General features: G+C 46.0%; 1 protein-coding gene across 3 annotated transcripts in view; it reads left to right on the top strand.

Annotated features, from left to right (window-relative positions):
* LOC142572813 (cytochrome P450 3A31-like) overlaps positions 1–26,673 on the top strand; it is a 185,081-nt gene that overhangs the window by 34,202 nt on the left and 124,206 nt on the right. For 2 of the 3 annotated variants that reach the window (XM_075682184.1, XM_075682183.1), the window contains exons 4-7: positions 3,498–3,594; positions 9,082–9,207; positions 13,514–13,763; positions 14,361–14,491. In XM_075682184.1, the coding sequence (XP_075538299.1) occupies positions 3,498–3,594; positions 9,082–9,207; positions 13,514–13,763; positions 14,361–14,491 (604 nt within the window). The remainder of the gene's footprint in view (positions 1–3,497; positions 3,595–9,081; positions 9,208–13,513; positions 13,764–14,360; positions 14,492–26,673) is intronic. The other variant, XM_075682185.1, reaches the window with a different exon arrangement.

Below are 26,673 nucleotides of genomic sequence, written 5' to 3' on the forward strand. Positions count from 1 at the left end.
TCCAGCTACACGCAGCATGCAATTGCTACATGCAACTGCTACATGTCGGGACACCTGGTGCAATACAAGGCACTTGCAATGCAAAGATTGCGCGTATCGAGGCTACGCGGCGCGAATGTCACATCGGGTGCCAAATGGCCGGATACGATGCTGCTGCTGCTGAAGATGATCGTAATTCATTGGCATTTCTTTTGGAACTATACGATGACAAACAGTCGCCAAACAGTCACCTAGCCTGCTTGATTTAATCAGGTCTGCTATACGTGCTTTTCGTTTTAGCATATTTTGTAAACATCTCACTAATCTTCTTCTTTCTCCTCAAAACATCTCTAGCTACCTTATACTGCTAACCTTGCAACTGCTACATGGCGCGCCATCTCGTGCAATAGTATTCTACTACATATTGTTACATCAGGTGTGCACGTATCGATGCTACGCGGCGCACATGTCCCATCGCGTGTCCCATCGCGCGTGATGACGCTCTTATATGTTTCCGCTGCAAGCTAGCAATTCCTGATCTATTTTTATCTTATTCCTGGCCTTGCTCAGTGGTAGAGTAGCTGGATCCCACGCAGCGGATCCTGGTTCAATCCTCGCGGGAACTGGGTATTCTTTTTGTCATTCTCGGCTATATCTGCGGCGGACACCGGCGGCGGCAGACATCACCAACCGAAGCGGCTGTTGGAATAAGCCCATAACAGCTTACGCTGTAAAAGAGCAGATCATGAGGTAACTCGTTGTTGAGTGCCAAACTTCCACGAGTACTTTATTATCTTCATCAAGGTAAAGACAAGTTCTCTTCTTTTGAATAGATGAAGACAAGTCCTCTCCCGGAAAGTTTCACACGGACCTGAGGTTGTTCTGGTAATGTCCACTCATTCCCATGACTGTGAAGTGTTGCACTGTGTTTTGGTTAGTCGGTTTCACTTGTGTGGCACGAAAACGTTTCGAAGGATGCAGAGAACCTGGTGAGGCCTACGTTTGCTAATGCGATGAGGAAAACAAACAAACAAAAACAGAAAACCGCCAGCCGCTTATACTGTGATGGTTATGGTGTCGCGACAGCTGCAAGCGCGTGCGTTAGGTGCAACATTTACGCTCTCATTTGTCTAAATGACATTTCTATCTTTCGCGATTTCTTACACACTGCGATGCGATTGCGTAATGCTCACCTCACCTCGAGTACTCTGTTAAATACCTCCAAAGTGGATGAAGTATGCCTATAATGCCATGAAGAAATGCCTGACCGATGGTGGGCTCAAGCCTGCGCTTCAGCACACCAGCCCTTCGCACGCTTCTCTCGTGCCAAGGTCACTGTTCGAAATGTCTGGCTCATGCGCCACATGCCAATTTCTCGCATTCTTCTCTCGTGGCAGCTGGAGCTTTGAGGCAAAGTGTTAGTCTGCACTTCTTATGGAAGCGGCCCAAACATTACAGCGTAAGTTGTTATGGGCTCATTCAAATAGGCGCTTCGGTTGGCGATAGCATCCGCCGCCACCGGTGTCCATCGCAGCTATCGGCGGTAATGAGAAAAAATAGCCAGTTTCCTCCGGGATCAAACCCATGCGTGCTGCGCGAGAGTCAGCTACACTACAACTCGGGCACGCCGGTGCGTGCTGGCTCGTAGCTTAAGAGTGCCCTATACTAGGAAGCGAGGAGACACGAGATGTGAGACGCGTGCCGCGTGGCGTCACTATGTCGCACTTTGCATTGCAGATGCATAATATTGCACCAGGTGGTCCGCCATGTATCAATTGCACAGATAGTGTGGAGGAAGAAAAAGAAAATGAAAATGATGTATAAAAATTCCTAGAATGAAAAAACAAGCGTGTCATACCTAATTAACTCAAGCAGGTTAGGTAAGTTTGTCGCCATCTCGTTTTAAAGCGGATGCCAGTAAACCATCCTCGTCATCATCATGATCATCACTATCATCATCGACATTATTCATCGCATCGTGCCACTCGTCACGCAATGGGAGATGCACGCCACGTGGCGTCCGTACGTGCACTCTTCGCAGTACAGTTGCATATTATTACACCAGGTGGTACGTCATCTTGTCGCTTACAGTAGCGGTACAAGGTAGGGGATAGAGAATGTGTGACGACGAAAAAGAAGGAGATGTATACAAAAACGCTGAAATGAAAAGCATGTAGAGCCTACCTGAATAAATCAGGTAGGCCAGGTGGCTGTTTGTCACTGCCCCCTTTCAAAGGCGCATGCCAATAAATCGCCATCATCATTCGCATGATATCGTGCCACTTGTCGTAGCTTGACATGCACCCCGTGCAGCGTCGACAGCTGCAAATTTTGAATCGCAGTTGCGTTGTACTGACCAAGTATCCCCTCATGTAGCAGTTGCATGTTTCATGTAGCCGGAATTGGTGAACTCAAGCACGTTATATGACTATTTGTCACTGCCTCGTTTCAAAGCAGATGCAAATAAACGATCATCATCAACAACAACGACAGCAGCGTATCGTGCCACGAGTCAAGGGTTGTCACATAGGCGCCACGTAGTCTCGATACCTCTGTTTACCCTTCGGTAGATTTTATGGTGCCTCCTCGGAAGGCACGAACCCTCTAGTGCGTGTTACCGAAAATGGATTATAAAATGGAGAAACGGAGAAAATGGAGCTCCCATGGAGGCGCTCCTGTAGCTTATGTTGTGATTGTGCTGCGTCTGCCGCGCAGACCTGTGACTTTTTTTACAGTGCCCAGCCTTTGGGGCAGGCCCACGCTTTTCGTCTGACGGCCACCCGGAAAGTGTGTGAGGTCCGCCCATTAAAATTTCACGCTGCAGCAATTTCTCTCACACTCAATTCACCACGTTTTATTAGTGTGAGAGCAGCAGGCTGCCACAGCTGCGAACTGCTGCGAACCGCCATCTCCTGCTAAACTTCTTCTTTGCCAGTAAGGCCAGAACAAATCCCACATGTGAACACAAAATTTAAAAAAAAAAGATAGGTAAAGGTATCCAGCGCACGTCCCCACGATTTTTGGGAAGATCGAGATCTTCGACTTTCTTAAATGATGAGTAATAGACTGCCTGTCAACATGGATGCAGATGCACTCGTCGGCTTTCGACAAGCATGCGGGCTTTCTTGTTTTGAAATGCAATCAAGAGCACGGCAATCCAGGCCCGCAAGCGGGCAGTGTCCGCATTTTTTTTTATATTGCGCTGGCTCTTTTCAAAGGTAGTAAAAAAGAATCGCGTAATTTAAACTTCCTTAGTGGTTTCTGAGCACGTTCTACAAGTTTTCAAGTAGGACTTATGCCCCTAAATGAAGATTTCGTAAATTTCACAATTAAACACTAATAATTAGCTAACTAATCACACATAAAAATTGCCTTCGTAACTCAAGACAAACTAACAACACTAACTGTTGGTCTCACTCATTTAACACATAACGCTCTTTATTCGAAGTTCGATTATAGTTACGTGGAGCACGTGGGGTAACCTTGCTTTTTCTTCTTCTTTCTTATTGACAATTTAGGTTCTTCAATGGAGCGGCGCCTTTTCTCCTGGTTAAAGATGTTGACCTATTAAAGAAAGTTTTAATCGAAGACTTCCAGGTGTTCCCTGATCGAGGGGTTTGTAGAATTTCGGCCTCATTCACATATTTTTGAGTGGTAACATTTTGTTTTACTGAGACTACACTAAGCGCTATCAAACTACACTGATGGGGCGATGTTGCAAATGTCAAGGTAAAGATTGGTTCATTGGTTTTACTTGATATAAAATGAATTAAGTGGCAGGGTAAGGCAACCTTTATTTATATGCAAGAGCCGAGATGTCCTGGCGAGCACTCCTTTCAGCTGTCTACTGTAGTGGAAGTGAATGAACGAACGTGTTGCTTGCTGCAGTTTGTGGTAGCCTTACAAAAGTTGCCGGCAATTGCTTCGTGCGAGCGCTCACTATCAAACGCGGCACGGTCTGAAGTTCGTCAGATTGCATCAGGTACTACTGTAACAGCGCCCGGTAACACAAGAAAAGTTCACAGATGGTGCAATAGATGGCGCATCATCCATTCTACAACAATTCGCACGGCTCACAATTCATACTCTAACCCCGTACCCCGGAGGCACTTGAGGAGAAGCCGAAGCAGCTCTCTCCTAGATATCCAGTGACCACGTGGGAACGCAATGTCACTTAAGCAACGTAACGCATAATGAGTTGCGATAGGCTCACAGGAACACCGCATTTGTTCTTATTCTGCGCGCAGTATTTTTGTTACTTGTGTTTTGGTGTTTACAGTATCCGACAGTACGTGTGTCCCAGCTAACGTTAGCCAAGCTGGTCAACGACAAAGTGAGATCACAGAAAACAGTGCAAGATGCAATTATAGGATCTGCGACGTTCGGTTGCCAGAGTTTTAACAACCGAACACTGTATAGGTCTGAAAATCATATTTTGCACCATGTTCTTTAAGTCTGTTTTTATTATTGAACAGCTACCATAACGTTAGTTGAGACACTTCATACTATACACCTAAACCCTGCTGGAGGGCGTGATACATTCATACCAGGCGATAATTTTGTGTAGAATATGTCTTTTTTAAAAAAGAGGTGAGGTCATACCTATGATCTGCTAGCTAGGACAACTTTCGAGGTATGCGACCTTGAAATGCGCTGCGAAATGGATGTTCCAGTCAGTAGTCTGTTAAAAGTTCGCCTCCAACGATTCGGGAATATCTAGACTAGCTGGAACGCCGAGGCACTTTTTAGCAGATTTTGGGGACGGATATTTAGAAAATTATGCTATTGACAGAGGCTCTCTATTACGCATAGATAACTTCCCTACTTCTCGGCTTTATATTCGCAAATAAATTTGCACTAAAGGTGGTAAATAAAACGTTAATTATTATATTTTAGTTAATTACGGAAATTATCGAACAGAAATGTTTTTGCTGCTAATGCCCGCCGTTGGGCCTGGTGACCAATCACCAGGCACAAGTCATGGCAGTGGCCATGACTTGAAATGCAGCTCGTGTGGAATTTAACGATAAGCTTATCTGCGCGGCACAGAAGCGTTCCATATTGTGGGTGTAGTGAAATGGTCAATTATAAAGATTATAAAGACGGAGACACGTCTGTACGTTAATCTTTTCAATAATCCACAGCGTGGCCATACCGCTTATTTCCAACGCAATCTCTGCGCTAAGCAGGCACAAATATACGGATACATTATTAAAAGCAACTGAAGGAGCTGCAGGTAAAATTTTAGGGTTTTTCTTTTTGTATTTTGTTGTTGTAAAAAAGAGCAAAGATCGGTAAAGTTTATTTGTGCATTTCATGTTAACTAAAGCAGTTTTGCCTTATCTGGCCACACTGAGACGGCACACGCAGCTTTTTCGCTCCAAGTATCCCCAGCCAGCGCGGAAGTTGGGCGTCACGCCGCCACGGCGTGTTCTGCTGCGCGAAATTCGTCTGGAAAAATCCTCCATGTATACCGGCCTTGGCCCACATACACAGCTTCGCTGGTCATCCTGATTCACCGGGTGGAAGGACACTGAATTTCGCTGTGATTACTTTTCTATCGCTCCAGCCGGGTCGCGACATGCTTAGGGTTACAGATCGCTGAAACGTACACGTTGTGGCGATTCCGGGAGTTTTAGGGATAACTGCATTTTCATTGCTCTGCAATATTTCCACATATGGTCCTGCCAGAGGATGTAGGCGAAAAGGGTCGTCGAGTAGTTCCCATCACGCAAAGCCTGAAGTATATACCGGGTTCGCCAGTTAATTTGGACCAAGATTAGAAAAAAAAAACAAGAGCTCTAGAGAAATTGTACCGACTGCATAGTAGCGGCAGTCGTAAGGACTTTGGAGCCAGTATTTGTTTCATCACGAAGTATTAATTAATTGCTTTTAATTAGCGATGGATGAATGGATGAATGCAAAACTTTAATATTTATTTGGCGATGTATTTATTTATTGCTTGAATGGCAAACATATCAATTACAAAGTGGTAGGGCATCTTAAGTACCCCCAAATCAAGCCTTTATTTCGTGATGAAGTGTGCCTGGTTGTTGTTGTTTTTTTGAAAAAAAAAACAAAAGCCCGCGAAATATGGAAAATATGAAATAGATCCGCGCTCGCACACCGCTACTCAAGTGCCTCCAAGCAGCGTTTGAAAGATATACGGCTGCATTCGTTTATTGCCGCATCCTACAAGGCTTCATGTAGGATGTGACTCAAGAGGTTACCCGGCGTAACTAGCATGGTGCGATAAGCGTCAGCATCTATAGACGCAAGAATGTTGTGCTCGATCATGACACACTCGGAATAGCCTTAACCTTCGCGCATCATGAAGCAAAGCTACAGAATGAATTCTACCAATGTTAAAACAAACTGCGCAATAGAGCACGGAAAAAGAAAGAAGGCAGCTCTGGGAAGAAGTGAAAAGAGCTACTCAGGAGTTGATTTCAGTAAAGAGCAAACCAAAAGCACGTAAGGCGTCTCAGCCGCCCACAAAGAAACACTTAACATGCAACTGGTTTAGCTATTTGCCCTTTATGTCTCTTGAACTCCGGAAAAAGGGCAGAACAAAGCAGTTTTATCTATTTTTTTTTTCGCAAGGTTCTTTTATGTAACGATAGGGTGACATCATCAAGGTGCGTTAAACCGTTACGTGTTACACCAGCTTTGAGCGGTTATTTTTCACTGCCACTCATAGCACGTGCTCAAACAGGTCTCCGTCTTAAGCAATAAAGTACTTGCTTCTTTCAAACACTATTGCTGTTGTAGCTTTGACTAACGACGCTGGAATCTCGCGGCGGGCTCTGCTTATTTTTGCCTTTACGGCATCCGGTGGGGTAGTTTCGCTGCTCTACATGCGATCTTTCCCCGTAGCCCCACAAGAGGAAGTCCAGCTGTGTCATGTCCGGCGACCTTGCAGGCCAGGGTAGAGGACCATGTCGGCCAATCCACTGACCAGTAAAAAGCTTGCCGAATCACGCTCGACACTGACTACTACTATGCGCCGGAGCACCATCATGCTGAAACAAGATTTTCCAACGGTGCGCAAATGGAACATTACAACAGAGGTCTTTCGCGGGCCCCTCGAGAAGGTCGTTGATGTAGTGTCGCGTCATTAGTGTATTGTTAAAAAAGTGGGTTCGATGATGTTGCCATCAAAAATAACGCACCACAAAATTAAGCGATCATTGGTATCGGTATCGTGTTTGGTCCAGCAAGCGGGGATTCCTACCCGTTTAGTATTGCGCATTGTGAAGATTAATTTGTCCATTTCTGGAGTAGTTCGCCCCATCCACGTCATCATCCAGGACCAGCAAAAAGCTTATCGAGGCACGCTCGAGGCTGACTACTACTATGCATCGGAGCACCATCGTGATGTTCCGAAGGTGCCGCGACCATCACGTAGCGTGAAGCCCTGTATCGAGCTGCCACGCTAGTAAAACCCTGCATCCTTGGGAGTGCTTGAATAGCGGCACGCGAGCGCGTATCTATTAAGGCGGAAGCCTTTAATGGGTCATTGTCAAGGTCATCTGCCGTTAGTAGAAACTGTCACAGCTTTCCGGCCTCCTAATTGGCTCGCGTGCATGACGTCACTGTTGTCCAGCGCGGGTGTCGAGGTGGTATGGCGCCGCGCGGTATGACTCTCACATCAGCACGCGTGGCGGCCGTGTGTTCGACGGTGCGCCCTGACGTCACTGTCGCCAGGCGCTTGAGGTGGCTTCCCGATTGGGCGCTGTGTGGCCTGAGGCCACTGTCGCGAGGTGCGCGTGGCGACCGTCTGCTTGGGTGTTGTGTGGCGGCGGCGGTGGCGGCAGTTTACTTCGCGGTATCGTGTGGGAAGGATGCCTCGTATCGTCAAACCAGTGTCTCCCAACACGCGACGTGTGGCAGCTGCTGCACGCAAGCGGCGCTCAAGAGAGGCTGAGCGTATACGTCGCATGCATCAAGCCGGCGTAGCGCGTCCGACACCACAGAGTCCAGGGACGCGACGGGCCAAAGCAAGAGCGGCAATGCGTTTGAAGCGACTCGCTTCATCTCTGGGTACGAAGGCAAATGAAGCTCGGAAGCGCCGTGACAGCAATCTTGCCGCGTCAAGCCGATCAACTACAAGACAATCGAGTGAAGAGGATAATGAGGCTGGCCAACTACACCCCGACTCCGCCATGGAAGACGCGTCTCCTCCTGATCCACAAACGGCGCTGCAACAGTTACAGGCGGCTCGCCGTTTCAAACTTTAGTCTCGACAAAGTGTCTTCCGTTTTTTTTTCGTATTTTGGATGTTTCACGCTTTTGTTTTTACTTGGAAAAACCAACAAGGCAAAGCTGAGCAAGAAACAAATGCTTGACACGGAGATTATTTGAGATGCCTTATAACTTTTTAAGTGGTATGTTTGCGGTTCAAGCAATAACTGAAAAGTTTGCTAATCAACACTTTAATTAATTTATGCTTCGTGATGAAAAAATACTTGCTGTAAGTACACACGACTATGGCTACTATGCATTCAGTACGATTTCTCTTAAGCTCTTGTTTTTTTTTTTAAAACCTTGTTCCCAATTAACCGGGACGCCCGGCATAGGCCGGCCAAGGGCCTTATTCGCATATATAAGATGGGAGGCTCAAGTGTGCAGCGCTTGGTGTTGGTTGGCGAGCGAGCTTTCATGTGCGAGCGTGAAGCAGTCGCCGAGGAGGTAGTCCTCATATGGCCGGCTGAACCACCTGCTGCCCGACTCCCAAAGCGCGCGATTCGCATAGAGAAACTAGCCATACGAACCGCACAATGCACGCCGCTCTTCCGTGTTAATGGTCTACTTGCATTGCGTAATGGCTCATGCTAGTTGGTTAATACTTGCAGATTTCACAAGCATATGCTTTAGACGGAACGAACGACATTAGACACAAGGCAAGCGCTAAGACTATCAGACTTTTATTGATTTTGTACGCTTTCTTTTGTCCCAGATAGTGTGAGTGCTCCTAGATACTGCACTTACAATGGAGTACTGGTCAATATTCCCAGCTGATGTTTTTTTTTATTGTTGCAGAGAGCAGTTACAACGTGAAAAGAAGCATCGCTTAATTAAAGCATCTGTGCCTGTTCGCAGAACATCATGGGCGTCTTGCCTGCACCCATAAATCCGGAAGCGCTGGTGTTCGTTGCATCCGTCCACCGCTGGAAGTCCCTGAGAGGAGCAATCAGTCCAGCATTCACGACGAGCAAGCTGACGCAGGTACGTGTCTTAAAAATGGTAATTTCTGCGCTCTTGTGTTTTTCTTTAAAGGCAAACTTCGCCATGTTTTGTGACCGTGATTGCTGCAGCCTGGCTATTCCCTTGCCGAATATGTGAATCCATCACAGCGGAGCACGCATGCTTGGTTCCTTGACTCACTACCAGATGGCACTCGCCTCCGCCCATCCGAAGGAAGCTTACCAGCAAATATGCGACCGGTTTAATAAATAGCTTGTCAATAAAGAACGTCAAACGAGAAGTCAGAGAGGCTGAGGCAATATTATGGGTTTTGATTGATTTATCACGCTTCTTTCCTACTTATGAGGAATCAGGAAAGAAGCATGATAAATCAATCAAAACTCTACTTTTTGAAGCAAGATAAGGATGCCTTAGAACGCGCACTTATAAAACGAGGTACACCTAGGAAGGAGAAGCATGTCCTTCCTGCGGTAAAGCGAAAGAAACGACGCAACATGCTAGTATAATGCGAATATATTTGCCCAGCTGTCGGTTTGGCTCCCCTGCACGGTGTAATAATATTATGCACTGTGCTCCTCTGGCCGCCTTGAAGCCCTTGGATTCAGCGATAGCAGGGGGAAAGTAAACATGTCCTCAATGGAGATTAGTAAGAGGCGATTGGAAGTTTGGTGGCAGAAAAGTTGGGAGACCACAAACAACAGAGGCGTACAAAAGCAAAGTTCCCATTAGGGGTTCATGATTGCTGCGGGAAATTATTTTTTTCTTTGTATTTATAAAGATAGGCAGGTCATCAGGCAAAACAATAACAATGGCTTCGTGGCGCAAAGGCGCCATCTCAAAGCGGACGATCATAGATAGCATCCATCCAACCGCGGCCGTACGGGGAAAGAATGACGATGAACCAGAAAGATAGCCTGCTTGCATGCGCGGATGTACGGTAATGAGCAAGTAAGCGTTGCCTCTGCAACCATGCAAAGAAAAACATGTACACCATGTAAACGCTGCCTTCGAAACCATGCGTTCAAGGTGTCCGTCGTACCCGCTAGTACTCCCCAGGTGACTCGACATAATTTGTGTGCGCCCGCGCTTGTGCGCATGTCTGTGTGTGTGCGCACGCATTTGTTTGCGCGTGTGGGCATGCGCCTGTGTACTCGTGTTTCGACTCTTCATGCACTCACATATTCGAACTCGTTGAATGTGCAGCATTTGTATTAAATGCGAAGCAATCTTTGCCCCATTCTAGGCACCTTGCAGAGGTTCCTGTATCGCCTCCGTTCGGGCGTCTTCAATAAACAGAAATGCGTGACCGATGCTCGGGTCAAATCTCTGCCTTAGTGCACGGCAGCCCTGTGCTCTAACCGTGCGATTGTGGTCTGTAGGGAGCCTACTGAAAAACTTGCCTGTGGTTTAGCTCTGGTTAAACCTAGTTGAATTGCGAAAGCAAGAGCTGCATGCACGTTCTTCCTCCATTCTCTCGGCACGTCGTCTACGCAGCGTCTCATTCCGACGCTCGCGAGAACTCAAAGCGGTCTCCTCCGCAGTTGAAGAGTCACTCCGGGCCGTGGCACGACTTCTTCTAGCCGCATCATCGCCACGACGCTTCTCGAGTTGTGCGGCACATTCTTCTGGCGTCTCTTGAGCGTGTTTCAACGCGACAGCGTCAAGGAGCTCGTGTCGCAGAAAAGCCGGTGTCGTCGGCGTTGGCGGTGAGCGATAAATCCCGGCAGGCACTTCATGAATAAAAAACAACTTGCAAGGTGGGCTGGGTGGGAATCGAACCATGGTCTCCGGAGTGTGAGACGTACACGCTACCACTCAGCCACGAGTTCGATGCTTCACAGCGGTACAAAAGCGCCTCTAGTGAATGCGGTGTTGTCTTAGAAACGAGCCGTAGAAAGTTATATTGCGGCGTATATCAGTTATTATGAACATGTAACTTACAGAAGTCGCAGTTACACGAATAGCGAAGTGAGTTTCCGTTACATTTCTTCTGCGCTTTCCGCACACGCAGAGTCATCTTGCGGCAAGCACAGAAGACCCCCTCCTCTCAATGTACGGCGCTGCCCCGACAGGTGGCGCGCCGCGTGCGCATTGGGGCTGTGTGGGGACCGGTGCGAGGCGCGTCGTGGCCCGGACTCCCTCTCCCCTGACGACGCTTCGCCTTGCTCCCTCGCGGGTTGCAGAATCAAGCGTCCTTCCTCTCTTTAGATCTCTATCTGTCTATCTCTCTGCCCGGGCCGATCACGACGTTTGGCTGGCGTGCATCGTTTACCCCTCCGAGACACCGATTTTTTGGTTCGTTCCGCTTGCTCAGGCGCACGTTTCGTTGCCACGCCGAACGCTGCGTTGCTCGACGCTCACCGCGTCCGATTCGGGGCGCCTCGTAAGTGATCGCTGCGCCGTAGCCCATTGTCTTGCACCCCTTGACGGGTCGACGGGAACGCTGTCGCGTTTCACTCTTGAAGGCGAAGCTTAAGCGTCCTCCAATTTTTTCTCTTCGCTTCGTTCTGTCGTTATTGCGTCTCTTTCGCGCTCTCCATAACGACTAAATACACTGAGGCGAAGCGCATATATATATATATACCCCCGCGAGGCGACACCTCCTTTCCCTCTACCCCAGCGGAGCACAGCTGGTGGAGCGAGCGGCGACGGCAGCGGCGTCGACGGCGGCGCCATCTGTTGGAGCGCGGCTGCGGCGTTGCTAGGCCACGGCGTCTCAAGGTCGTTCAAGGTCGTTCGTTGGCCACGCCAGAATTATGGCGTACGGCATACGGCTGCCTGCATACGGCATACGACGCAACGAGCCGAAGTGGCTCGCTGGCTGGCGTAGTAAAGCTTTCGCTTTAAAACTGGCCTAATGGTATGAGCACGGGGCCGCGGTTTGGGTATATGCCAGAATCGCACGCATATTTCTCTCATGTCAGAGCCAACTAGCTCGTTGGGGAATTCGGGCGCTGGCGTCAGGTGTTGGTTACTGTCATTCTTCCCTTGGCACAGCTAGCGTTGCGAGACGTCGTGTTAACTGCACAGCGTTCGGGTTCGGCCCACATTATCCAGTCCTTTCCACGTAGCTGCTAACGTTACGTAAAAGCTGCGTCACATTACAGAGTTGTAGCTTGCGTGCAAACGCGTGAACCTTCACGGTACGCCGGGCTACCGGAGACCTGAACTGCAGCAATAACGCTCGCAGCGGCTACTTGTGACACTTTGTCGAGCCACACCGCGTTAATCTCGTTTTCGTGTTACCCGAGTGCTCTCGCCGCAGAAAAATAAAGACCGGTCCTGGTGTCATACAATAGTCAATACTAATTCCGAACCACCTCTGGACATTGCGGAGGCGTGGCAATGTCCAGTATTAAAGAGTACTAAAGTATTGAAGAAAGGGTACAAGTCAACAATTCCGCCACTGCCGATACTTTGCATCAGCAGCTAAGTGAAAAAATGCCACGTAGTAGTGGTGGTGAAGAAAGCAACAAAACTATGAATGACGAAAGTAGCACTTTATTAAGCCAACATGTGCCCTCCAAAACAGTCTACACTCAAAGAACGTCAACAGCGGCGAACAGAGTCGGCGATCGTCGAAAACCCGATCTGCCGGTCAAGCGCGTCGGCTTTTATACACGAGTTATCGATGGTTCCAGAGTAATTCGGTGGTGCCCGCATTTCTTCCCAAAAGTTGCAAACAATTCGCGTCGCGCATGCAAGCAGATTACACAAGCTTCGGTGACAATAGAACCATCGATAGCATTAAAGAAGTTTCCGATACATGGGGGCGCGTCCCGCGCAGCGCGATAACATTCGTTAGACGATGAAAAGCGCCCACCCGTAAAAGATAAGGAAGTCCACCTGTCAATGTGTTTTGCACTTAAGGAATACATGAAATCTCGTAGAATGCCCGAGCGCCCGTGTAACGCGATGATCGGAATAAATAAAGACAAAGCATTATGGAACAAATTATATTACATAAGACCTAAGCTAGAACCTTCGATTTCAGTTAAACAAACTTGAGAAATCCAGGAATAAGTATATGGGCATATATTATACAGAATACAAGCGACCGCGGAAACGAACATTAGCGCTCTGATTCCTCGGCCACGTTGTGATAATGAAGGGGTAGTGTTGTGCGTGGTGTCCAGAAAGCACGTTAAAAAAGGATTCCCGGTCGCAGGCGTTTGCTCAATATCTTAGTCTTATACAGATAAAAAAAGAACATGTAAGAGTATTTGTAGAAGAAGCTAATGAACGCTCTCTTGTGCAAGTCAATAACTCTAGAAGAACTGCGTAATTAGCGAATAAACATATTAAAACTTTATGTATCGTATCTCAGGCGTTCAAGGTATTTGAAACCTCCAGCGAGGCACTGGCGGACATTGTCGGAAAGCAACGCGCTGTCGACAGATCAGTGGACGCAATGCTGCTGTTGCGGCGATACGCGTTGGACACGATTCTCAAGGCCGGCTTCGGCATCGACATGGGCGTACAGAAAGCCGAACCTGGTGGCTTTTGGGACAAGCTCACCCTTGAAAGTTCCCGACTGTTTGATTCACTTGGGCTGCAAGGAATCACACTATTAGCAAGTATGACATGTTTTAGTATATATATATATATATATATATATATATATATATATATATATATATATATATATATATATATATATATATATATATGTGTGTGTGTGTGTGTGTGTGTGTGTGTGTGACTGGAATCGTTTTGTTATTCAGTGTCCTGAATTTACCCCTCTATAGCTTCTAAAAATGGGTGTTGATTTGGCTACACTAAATTCCAATAATTCGTCGACTTCTATCTCCAACGCATAGATCTGAAGCAGTTCCTAAATGAACATTAAGGCGCTATACAAGTGGCAGAAAGTGACCTTTTGTCTTTCTTTATGTAAATATAGCCACGATTTTGATGACACTTTTGTTATCGTGGTCTAGACATCTCAAAAAGCGGCTATCACCTAAATTAGCAGACACGAATTTATTCAAGTATTCTTACTTTCTGTGCATTTTTAAAACCATCTTTTCAAAATAGAATGTCCCCCAAAACTTTGTTTTCAACCCATTTGATCATTTTCTAGAATCATAGTAAATAAGTGAAGTAGTAGTAAAAAAAGTGAACCTCACATCTGTATGCACAGTACGCTGGATAACCTGCTTTCCGTTATTCAGATTGTCTGCCAGAACTTCAGCCCCTTTTTGTGTGGCTGGCGACAGTTACTACATGGTGCACCGATATGTTCGTTGCTTTAGTCAAGGACCTGGTGGAACCAGTCATTGAGCGGCGCCGGGAGATGAACTCGGTAAGAACTCCCTTTTTTTCATTGTATTGCCAGCGAAATATAATGGTGGCTGCTCTGAAGCGCGTAAAAACAGATTGGGGGTGCTCGGCTACACTCTAATTATTTCGGGTATAGCACTCAAAACATCCCAGTATTGCCCGAAAAGCGAGCCAGCGTTTGCGATAGCAAATGAGTAGACAGCTATACGAAGTAAGGATAGTAGCTCTTTCGGACGCATTAACTTGCAAACATTCGCTTACTATATAAATTAACAAGCGTCGCATGAGTGCCAACCGGCAAACATGAACACATTACAGTCGATGACCGCGGGCAATCGCTGTCAAAACGCTGGCGTGAGGAAGCGCGGCAGCAGCAGCGAGCGAAGTGATCTTCGTGCTGTGTATCTCTTCCATGCCAACTGAGCGGCGACAACACAGCACGCACAAAGGTATGAGCCACCACCGAACTTTGAAGAGAAGGTGCGCAGGCCTGCAATGCGAAGATGCTGCAGAATACAACACCGACCCCTTTCGGTCCGGCAACATTGATGCCTTCAGGTAGCATGTGTGGGTTTATTGACCAGTTGCCTTCACCCAAAAAGATCATGAACTCGTGACGCCTGCGGCAGAAAAGGATGTTCCACACCCGCCGCCAAAGTTTGCGAGTGGTGGCGCTGGCTAACACTCCCAACGTTAGTTGCTGCAGTAGAAACGTAAGATAACCAAGAAAGTGGGTGGAGAAACGGCGCCGCGCTAGTTCAATTGGTTAGAACATCGCACAATTAATACAAATACGTGGGATTGTTCCCCACCTGCGGCAATTTGTTTTTTCATCCACTTTCACTGCCATTAACTTATCATTTCTTTAATTCCATTAGTAAGTACAAGTATTTTTCCATATATTGTCCTTCACGTCTTTGTTGGCTTCTCGTGATATGATTAATAAAAATCGGGCCCCTCGGTTAACCCCTTTTCTTCTCGTTCAAAAAATATACAAGTGTGACGTAGCTGTACAGAACCAAGTTAATGTTGTTTGCCGTCGCTTGAAGCAAGTCAGACTGTTTGTATTTGGCGTACATAAATAATTACAAATTATTATTTCCTCAACTTTTCAAATATTATATTCAGAGCTAAAATTGGCAGAGAAAGTTGTATGCACACGCACGCACGCACACGTACACACACACACACGCACACACGCACACACGCACACACACACACGCACACACACACACACACACACACACACACACACACACACACACACACACACACACACACACACACACACACACACACACACACACACACACACACACACACACACACACACACACACACACACACACACACACACACACACACACACACACACTGTAGTCGCACTTGCTCCGCAAAGCCACGGCAAATAACATGGCCTTGGTTGTGTCCCACTACGTGGCATTTACATATTTTTAAATCTTGGCACAAGTTGCCTGCGAAACACATATTCACAAGCATGTAAAGCAGGGTGTTTACAAGCTGTTAAAAATTTGGCAATTGGTGATAGCTCAAAAATCGTCATCTTTTCAGTGCCAGACACACACGTGTGTTGTGGCAATTAGGGCAAGACCATGTCCGTCGGGGTTGCAGTTACGGCTCTGTAGAACGCCGTCTTTGATAAAAAAGAATGCCGAGGAGAGACCAAGAACCGAGGCCTCGGCAGGTGAACGTTGCAGACGGTCAACAAGCGAATGGAGCGAAATGTCGCGGTGGTATACTCCTCGACGATGCAAGTGGACACAAATACAATATTATAAAGTGTGCCGCAGCTAACGTTGGCCACTGTTCAACGAAAAATTAAAAATATTCAAAACACATGATGCCAGACAGGATACAAGATATGGGCCTAATACGATATAACACCGTATATCCTATAGTTATAACTGGCACCGTGTTTCTTAAAGTCATTTTGTAAACTGCTTGGCTAACGTTAGCTGAGACACACGGTATATCGTGACTAGCATTAATTTCTGTCAATGAGATCAACAGCTGGAAATGCATAAATTTTCACACAGACAATTAATGCAGATTTACCTGATAACATAATCGTGATGATATGCTTATTAGTAAAGAACGCCTTTCACACAGTTATTAACAGCTCTTTCGTGAAGGAAGTACTGAGTTCTCTGGAGGCGTAAAATTTATAACTTCTTGTAAGTTATCGTTAAAATGACCAACAGCATGCGGATTTATTGGCCTCGTTACCTCATCTCGGACAGTGCTTCCATGCAATTGGCTTGCTCAAGGTGTTACATATTCAATCTATATTTTGCCCATTGAGGGGTTATGCTTTTTCTTCTGCCTTTAGGCGGTATGAAGTTGGTACGTATGCAGGTGGCACAGTATTATGATTTATTATTGACAGTATTACGTATCTAGACACTTTTCTGAATAAGGAACTGAGCACCTGTGTTGTCTTATTGTTTGTAAAAAACTTGGTTAACAGTTATGTTCATAAATATGTAGTGTTGTTTACTCTTCGATCAGAAACAGTTGAACAACGAAAGTTTGTGCCCAAGATTGCAATATAGGTATTTGCGTTGAGCAGTTCAAGTTAAGTATTTGAGGTGTGCAGTCTAAAAACAAAGATAGTTCCGGGAACTCTCTTTGTGGGAGTATCTGCTTGTCCCATATTTCACTCTTTTCGAGAGCAGATCGACCCTACCCTCTTTGAGAGAGAGTAGGTCAACTCCTCCCAACAGTTTTGTTACTCCACCGTAAGGGAGTGCTAGTACTCTTCCGCATAGTGCTAATACTCTCCCCACAGGGAGTGCTAGTACTCTTCCGCAGAGTGCTAATACTCTCCCCACAGGGGTAATAGTACTCCCCCAGACCTAGTGCTTCTACTCCTCCAAACCGAGTACTTCTACTCCTCCAAGCCGAATGTTTCTACTCCCCCAAATAGAGTGCTTGTACTCCTTCAGAACAGAGTGCTAGTACTCTTTCCAATAGTGTGAAAGCACTATGTAGATCCATGATCACGTTTGAAAGGATTCGCATTACTTACATGTGGGGAGTATTTGGTTCCTTCATAAGCAGCGCCTGCACTTATGCTTGGTGAACGGGACGTAATCTGTAGTCGCCGAGTTACTCAAATGAAACATTTTCTCTTTAAAGGTCAAAATCTTTATTGATCTGTCACAAGACAAACTGAATAATAATTTGAGAAATATGCTGACAGAGACATAAAATCAGATTACAATGATGCCCATGACTTTAGAACACATCTTGAAAATAAAACATAAGTATATTCTCTAGTTTCCTCAGTATTACAGTGTAGAAATATCCTTTAATTTCAATCGGCTCCTTCTTTTCAAATAAGGTATACAATGCAAAGTCAAACATAGAACAAACGTGTGCAAAGTCACAAAGTATTGACACTATGATCGAAGAGAAATACGCAGCGCATTACTGGCCAGCAAACGCATTTCTGGCACAAAACGCGTGCTTATATGGCAGAGATTACCAGTTGAGCTGCTAAGCATGGGGCTGGTAATGTAGATACATTGTGCAAGAAACCTTTTTTGTGTGCCATATTCTAAGACAGCAGCTCATCTGATAACGTCCTGTCGAGCGTATGGATGTTCCTGACGAGAGTACAGTGCATTTAGAAATGTGTTGTATATTCTCATGCGTAGCTGCAGGTCTAGCTAGCTTTGCTTATATTGTTTCTAAGTGTGTCTTGTTGTGGTTCTGCAGCAATATCCTGCCCGGTCTCAAACCAGTACAGATGCACATGATATTTCTTATTCGGTTGCCCTCCTCAAGAAAGTAGTTTCCTGGTGCTGTTGGGATTTATCCATTACACTTTCTCAAAAATAAATTAAATTAAATTTACAATATTATCTAGTGTGTAGCAAATGCGTATAAAACTGCAAGGAACATTGGCATTAAAATATTGTGCATCAAATTTCCTCTCATATATGGTAGCTTTTCATTCCAATTAAGGTAAGAATGCTATACTTCTGAGGAGCAGCTTTCATAATTACATGATCAACTATTGTGACTCCTCGAATATGCAATCTAACTAAAGTATAGCATGGCTTCAGATGTGAACCAAAAATCAGATATGAACACGATGCATCAAAGGCGACATAAGCATAAGTACAGACAGGGAAGTGCACGAAAAAGACAAACAAAGAAGCAAAACATAAATTGAGAATGGCACCATCCTGTTTCACATATCCCTTCCATGCACGTGGATTTTGCATGCGACAATGCATATACTTGCACAATGAACCAACTACCTGAAACCAAAGATTTTTCTTACTGATGTGGTTAAGACGCACTAAAGTAAGAACAATTATTGCACTTCACATAATCTTCCGTCTCAAAACAAGTACGTGTCTAGGAAGATAAATACATCGCCTCACTGTGCACTCTATCTTAAGTCCAGAAGAATAATGTCTACAGAAGCCATAAAACTAAGGGGCTTTTGTTTAACACTATATGTTCACATCCGCCAATTGATGAACAAGTCTTCTACTCGGATGCTCTCAGTTCTTTGCATTGAATGCATCTCTACCCTCACTAGCATACTTGGTTGGCAAGTAGATTGGAGAAACCACAATCTTACGTTTTTAAAATAATTTTCAATTCCAAGTTACTCTCCAGCTTCTAAGACCTAAGGTTTCCACCGCGGTGTACACAGTTAAACGCCCTAATTGCTCCTTGCTTTCGCTTCGGGAGGCACGAGCGGTTCTAATGAACTGGTTTCGTAAGCATGCACATAAACGATAATTACTGCTTAAACATGGGATTCTCTTCCCCCAATGCTTCACCTTTCTGGAACCTAAAAGGAAGCCATAATTCTAAAGTTAGGTGTAAAAAATAGATAAAAAGGAAGACATGAAAATCTGTCTGCTTCATGTCAGCATTTAAAATACAGAATCGGTGTCTTGTATTTGCACCCTTGCATTCGCGTGCTGTTAAATGTAAACTATTAAAGCTGTTAAATGTATGTAAGCACCTAGCCAAGCATGAGCTGCTGCTTTTTATAGTGAACACAGGCACCAGGCTCATTGCAAGTATGTATCATGGCACTAAGCAAATATGCAATTTCATTGTACTACTATTTTTCATCACATGGACATATCTGTTGAGAGGCAAGACAAAAAGCAGTCACTTCTCACAAATAATCAGCTTTTTTTAAAACACATTTCTAACTTTTCAATGACACTTGCTCCTACGTGTTTGTCTCCAGAGAGCATACTTGATTTTGACTTTGCCATCGGAGACATTACATAAGTATACCATGTTAAGATGACTGTCTAGAGCACATGAGAATTTCCATCTTGGTGTGACATACTGTATTTTGATTTTGTTGACATTTAGTCAAATGGTACACCCAATATACCCGCATTCTAGTTCTCTTGTCCAAATTGCACGGCAATGTATTTTGATTCTTTCGCGTGCGCTCCTCTGCACTACGTGAAGTCGTGCTGGGATGGGGCTCTTTGACATCCTTGTGTCCTTGCAGCTGCCTTCTTGCGTTATATAAAGCGGGTGCCTGAAAAAAATCGCGAGCAAAAGTCAACACGAGGACTTGGTGTAAAACAACATCAAGACAGTCAAAGTCATGGCACTAAAAGAAAGTCTTAGATCTTAGTCTTCCTACTAAAATGCATGCGAAACATCTAAATGACTGCAACATTCAGCTGCTAAACTAACTTCCATTTTTAGATTTAAACAAAAAAGAAATTACCGACAGTTCGTCCTCGTTCGTTACCAATGTTAAAATACTCCTGCTAATAAATGGAATATTGGTCATTGGTCAGATGGCATAGGTCTTTCATTAGTCTGGTATGTCGCAAACACCACTTGTGACGCATCCTAGGCACGTGCCCAGTGTGCCCCCCGCATCATCTCTGCTTGTGCCACTGCTCAAGCCATAATTTGAGGATCATATCTGCAAACAAAATGTTCAGTAGGGATGAAAATATGGTCATCCAATTCAATGGATATGACTGGATGTGCCTAAAAGAAAGGACATCAAGGCTTGTTATGGCAAGCTTACCCACATTTCAATAATAACAAGAAAGTTCACTGCGGCCTGGATCTAAGCTTACTAAAAGGCATGAACTTATTTTCATTCATGAGGTGCGCAGGGGACTTCACTTTTGACAGACTCGACAACTGCCGCAGTTTGAAATCTAGCCTTTTACATTTTTGAAGGCATGTAAAAGTTGCAGTTAGACCGCAGTTAGTTTATTAGACCAACTCTTTGTTTTGTGTACGACAGACCACTGGTGACACGGAATTAAAGCAATGTTTTATATTTAAACTATATCTCAACTAAAAATATTAAAGCGATAAACACAGTTAGATCTGCCGTGCAGTTGCAAGATGCACACATAACGCTTGTAACCCCCAGACGAAGGGTGCTTTAGCTGTTCATATGACATAACTCTGAAACACCAACTCATATTAGCAGATACACAGACGCAAATCGCCCCTGCAATTGTAATTCCAAACAGCAGCCTTTATATTCGATGCCGATGCATAACTCGCTGCCTGACAATTCACCGAGTTCCAAGATATAGGCACCCTTTCGAACGACAGAAAGCTGAGCTAGTTGGTAAGGATTCATTATGCAAAATAGAAGTGAGGCGTGCAGACAGGACACAAGAGTGTTGTCCACTTCTCTACTCTTGTGTCCTGTCCGCACGCCTCACTTCTATTTTGCATAATGCACCCTTTCAGATTCTCACCGGGCTCCAAAACCACAACAGGAGACAAAACCAGACCTATAATCACACCATTTCCATACATGAGCAAAAACAGTTCAGTCTTAGGGCTAAACACCATGGGAGCGATTTAGTGCGCGACAGCTCCGAGCGACAAAACGGGCCGTCGCTTGAACAGATCGCTCGCTTCTGGACATTGTTACGACTTTGCACCGCTGCCACCACTATTACGACTTTGAGGTGGTCCCGTAGCTGCCGTCACCCGTTTCGTGACAGAGCGTTGCCAACTCATGTTGCGACTCTGAAGTGGTCTCGTAGCGCTCGTCACCCGTTTCGTGACAGAGCGTTGGTAGCGAAGACTCCGAGTCAGGCGTCGGTGAGAATAACGAAAGGGATTTTATACACTATATACAGGTCATTATACAGGACAAGATCGGATCGGCACGGGGGCCGAGAGCTCACAGCAAACGCGACTGTTCCCGCTCGGCGACATCCGGTGAGACTGCAACGCGTGACACATCTCACTCCACTCGAGAGCGGCTCTCGGCTCCCGGTGGGTCGGTGGATCCGGTTTTCCAGGCGGCGGCGTCGGGACTTATAAAGCCCCGAGAAACGATTGTTACTCAAACGGCCCAATACAAAGCCAGCACTCGACGGTCGTCCGAGAGGTCAAACCAGCGACCGCGCTGGCCACCCGCTTCCAAGTTGCCGTGCGCGGTGACCTCCAGGGAAAAGGAAATACGGCGCCGGGCTGTCTAGCACTTTGTTGCACGTTTGGACATGTGTTGGGTGCTTCTCCGGGGACGCCGCTGCCTGACGGCTCAGCATCTTGACTTGTCAAGGGAGAATTAGGGCGCTGTGCCTTTCGGCGCAGCCCCGGGTTTGTCCAAAGGGCGTTCGCAGGATAAATTCTGCATCTTGTAGATTCGGAATCAGGGCTGGTGGTAATGGCACAACAGCATACCCGCCATCAGATAAGGCGCCGGGTAGACGAGCTGCCTCCACGTGGCTCGGATGCCAGGCGCGCACGTTCGTCAGGCTCGTCCAAGTTCACGTCCAGTGTCCGGACGCCAGGTAACTTCACGTGCCCAGGTCCCACACGCCAGGACAGGAGCTGTGCTCACCGCATTGTCGCCAAGGCACCTCAACCAGCTCCGCTCGGGTCGTTCCTAAGCCCTTGCTTCTCGCCACTGGTCATGGTTGGTCGTTCTGCAGCTTGCAAAACCGACCGGCAAAAGGCAACACCCAACACGAGCAAGTGCCCTCTGTCTCCCGTCAAACACCAGACAAGGCCATAATCCAAATCAACCTAACTAAATTGCTATCCCCCTTTTTCTCCCGCTGCAACAAGAGGCAGGTGTACGATCTGGTACACAAGGCTCAAGCAACCATTTTTCAAACTAACAACGCACCAAAATATCATGAGCAATTATTAATCAGCAATAATAAGCAAAATTAGAATGGTCCCCTTGAAATCACTTGGACCGAAAACATACTATGAGGAAGCAAGTGAGGTCATTCATTTTTCCCGGTGATATTTTCGAGGAATCAGAAGCTGCTTATATTTGCGACCATGCTTATCCGTGTAGCGGCGGTACAATAAGCCAGATTCCTCGTAAAATGAAACCCTTTTTTTTTTCGCTCCCCGTTTGACGCTCTTCCTCAGATCGGCTATTGAACAGTCGTTCTGTTGCTCGCGAATCAGACTTTGCCTTTCAACTGCAGCCAGCTCCTGCCAGATGGCGGAAACCGGAGAGAGTGTGGAGCCCGCGTCGCCTAACTGCGGCGTCGTCGAAATCGTCGCTCGCCTCCCGGAAGTGCTATGAGCGACTAGCCAATAGCGCGAAGCCGGAACTGTATGTATGTACATCGCTCAAATGCTACCGATTGTCGCGCGGAACGAGCAAACGATTGAGTTTTTATGCGTGCAACGATAAGAACCTACTACAAGACCTTCGGAAATATTTTATGCTGTTTACAGTAAAACACATCAAGTAACATTACTAAAGCACGCATCACGCCAGTTTCAACGCGTATATGCAGTCCTCATACCGGCAACACCGGGGAGGCGCTCGCACGGAGTGCGACTTGTAGGCGACGAGCCAACGTGACAGCCATCTCTATCGCATGGTTTGTAGGTGTCGTGCGCAAAATCGTTTCTGGGGGTTTATGCGTTATTCAGCATAAACATGGATTCCTCATGCGTTTTCAGTAAGTTTAAGATAACGCGCCCAATTGACCTCGTGCAGCATGCAGCTGAATGCCTGCGGCAAAGTTTCTAACTATAGCACTGGTGCTGCACGTAACTTCAGTGGTCGCAGATTACCCATGGGCGAGACACACTCAAGCTCTCGGATTATTTATAACGAAAGCATGCCGTAAGCAAGATGGCGCCTACTGTTATGTGACTCCTTATTTGAACAGCTTTGCGTACACAGTAGACTGCCAAACTTAATAAATTCAAACACTGAAAACGTACGCTAAGCGCGCTATGCATAGTTTCGGAATCATGGGCTGGTGAACAAACCATTTTAAGCGTTCTCTCGCCTCGCGTCTTGTTGAACATACCATGGTTCTGGCAGCGTTTGCTATTTTCAAAGCTCCTACGGATAGTGGCAAGTGATAAAATCACATGCAGTTATCGAGACGACTGGCTTTTGCGATTGACATCAAGACACGGCGCGCTTGCCTAGCCCGTTGTCAATCGCGTCGGCTAAGCGCCGCGACGACTTCCTAGCGATAGCATGTCATATACGCAAAATGTGCGCCTAAGATAGAATTCACTTACCGTAGAGGATTTGTTGTTATATCCAACGAATGACGAACGACTATCGTGTTTTCGCGGCGACGCGAGATGGCTGACACATGATCTGCCTTGGATGGCCTCCGTTGCTGCTCGCTGCCCGAAGTCGCTGGACGGATCACTTTTTCTCCGGTTCTGTGCTGTTCCGCGATGTTGAGCGCGCGCGGTGACATCGGTGACTACGAGTGACAAACTAGAACGCTTGCTCGGCGTTCCTTTGAACTGTGGCTGCCAGTTCTCTTAGAAATAGAACGGTGTGCTCTTTGCTTAGCGTGTGTGAGTGATACATTGCTATGCTCATATATAGGAAGATAAAAGAGAAGTTTAATAGCTGAACTTCCTGCTATATGTACAAGAAATGCCGCGAAAATTATGTATTAAACAGCGTCTTTCGGTGAGAAAGGATAATGACCTTCGTTTACCATTCATATGCGTTAAGTTACACGCGCAGTATTTATGAAGTGTTAAGAACATCTCAATTTACCATGAACAGCACCAGTAACAAGGATGCATTATGAAAATGCTAACTAGTATTTATATATTACTAACTAGTATATTATGGCTATTCAAAGCGAATTTTTGCCGTCGCCACCGCCGTGGTGTTCCATGTATAGTTAACTATACGTATGCTAGATGCGATGTCATGGTATATTACATGTCGTACATGCGGGTTATATTGCCACACCATTTCATAACTAAAGTTGCTAATGCCAGGTTCTACATTCCTGGGAAAATTATTCCTCAGAATTTTGAGGATGGGAGCCCAGAAAAAAATGTGATGAAAAAAAGAACCCGGAGAGCGCATACCTTCTTTCTTAAATGTTCTCAGAGATAAATATTAAACGTGCCAAATAATAACTGGGCTGCAACCCGGAAATTATGTATTTTTATTGGCGCTGCTGTGCACTACCTTTCGGATCGCCCAAGGAAAGAGGTTGAAACCAACCGGATGCGGAAAAGTTTTTGTAAAGTCGCAAAAAAAGACATTCGCTTTAATTGATAAACATAAATGAAATTCTCATGGCAGGATTCTAAGAGAGGGTCCCTAGCACAACAGCTCGTTTCACTCAATACTTTTATTTAAGCGCAAGAAATCCGGCGGCAGAGGAAAGGAACACCAGACAGAACGAGCGCTGAGTTCAAACTAAAGTTTATTCTCAGAAAATCAAGCGCTTTTATCTGCCGGCACTGATCAAAAGCGCAACAGGTCATTGCGCAAGCGCTCTCCAATCCCCCCAAAATGTTTCAGATAGTTGCAAAATTCAATGGCGACAAGGATATGCGAATAAAAACAAAAACAGAAAATTCTACAAGATCGCAAGACATAAAAGCAAGCTCTGAATCAGGCCCTTAACATGTGTGCACTGATAACATTGTGTTAGCATCGAAAAATGCTCTGTCGAGGTGTCTTATGTCTCTTGTGCGAAGGTTAATCGAGGGCTGGCTGACACACGTGGAACCGTTTTTCCGAATTCAGAAAGCCTCTACAACCTCCCAAGTTGTCCTGTCTTGCTGCCGAAAGGGGATAATTCTGTCGCGTAGAACGGGCTTAGATCAGCATTGTCGGCAGTGCATGGCAAGACGCAAATATGGTGACCCTTTTAGGGAGCTGACGTGCTCTCTGAGTCTAATGTTTAGGCAGCGGCCTGCCTGTCCGATGTATTTCTGTCCACATAAAATAAAGGAATGGGCTGCACAACATTGCATGCACAAGTAACGAAGTTTGTGTTGTGTCTCGTGCTGCATTGAGCTTGTTTTGCTTCCCCTTCCTGCGCATGCGCTTTTGAAGTGCTGGATAAATAGCACCTAGCTTATTCTGAGCAGTTCAAACAACATCAACAGTATGTGGAATGCCACGTTTTTTTAAGAAATGCGAGAGCTTGTCTATTTGTCGATTTAGCGTGTCTATTTGTCGCAATATGGCAATTGTGGCGAACGTTTTTGAAAGCCTTCTTCGGTTTCAGCCCGAGGATGGCTCTTGACGAGCGCCCCGGATTGTCTATGATTTGATGTTTAAGGGCGTCTTGCGTGGAGAGATGTCTTCTGTACCTAATCATGGTCTGTGTAACAAATTCGTTGTCCTAGAGGTAATCCGTGAGTCTATTGAGAAACGCGTGCTCCATCAACTTGCCCACGCAGGACGTGAGGGAGATGAGGCGCAGGTTCTCCAGCTAGGATTTCTTGCCAGGTTTAGGTATCAGTATGATCTTTGCTTCTTTCCATTGCTGGGGTAGCTTGCCTTACGCCCAACACTCGTTAATGCATTTTGTGAGTTTCTCGATCGATCCGTAATCGAGATTGCGTAGTGCCCTATTGGATATTCGATCGGGGCCAGGGGCCGACTTGGTATTGAGTTTGACGAGCACCGCCTTCATTTCGGCAACGGAGAATTCCGCGTCTTGGGTGGCGTTGCTTTCTCTCGAGTAGTCCGGATATATTTGCGGTGGCGTTTGGGATATGTAAAGGCGTTCCGCATCCCGTAGGAATTGTTGTTCCGTTCCCCCGTAAGCGTGTATGATTTTGTATGTCTTGCATGTGTGTGGTCTTGGTGTTGGCGGGATCAATGAGGTACCGAAGTATCTGCCACGTACAACGCGTGGTGAGTTGACCATCCATATCCGCGCATTTCTCTTCCCATTGTTGTTATTGCCGGTTAAGCGCGTGCTTTTCTAT

Source organism: Dermacentor variabilis, chromosome 2, assembly GCF_050947875.1.
Source record: "Dermacentor variabilis isolate Ectoservices chromosome 2, ASM5094787v1, whole genome shotgun sequence".
In the NCBI taxonomy this organism is placed as follows: domain Eukaryota; kingdom Metazoa; phylum Arthropoda; class Arachnida; order Ixodida; family Ixodidae; genus Dermacentor; species Dermacentor variabilis.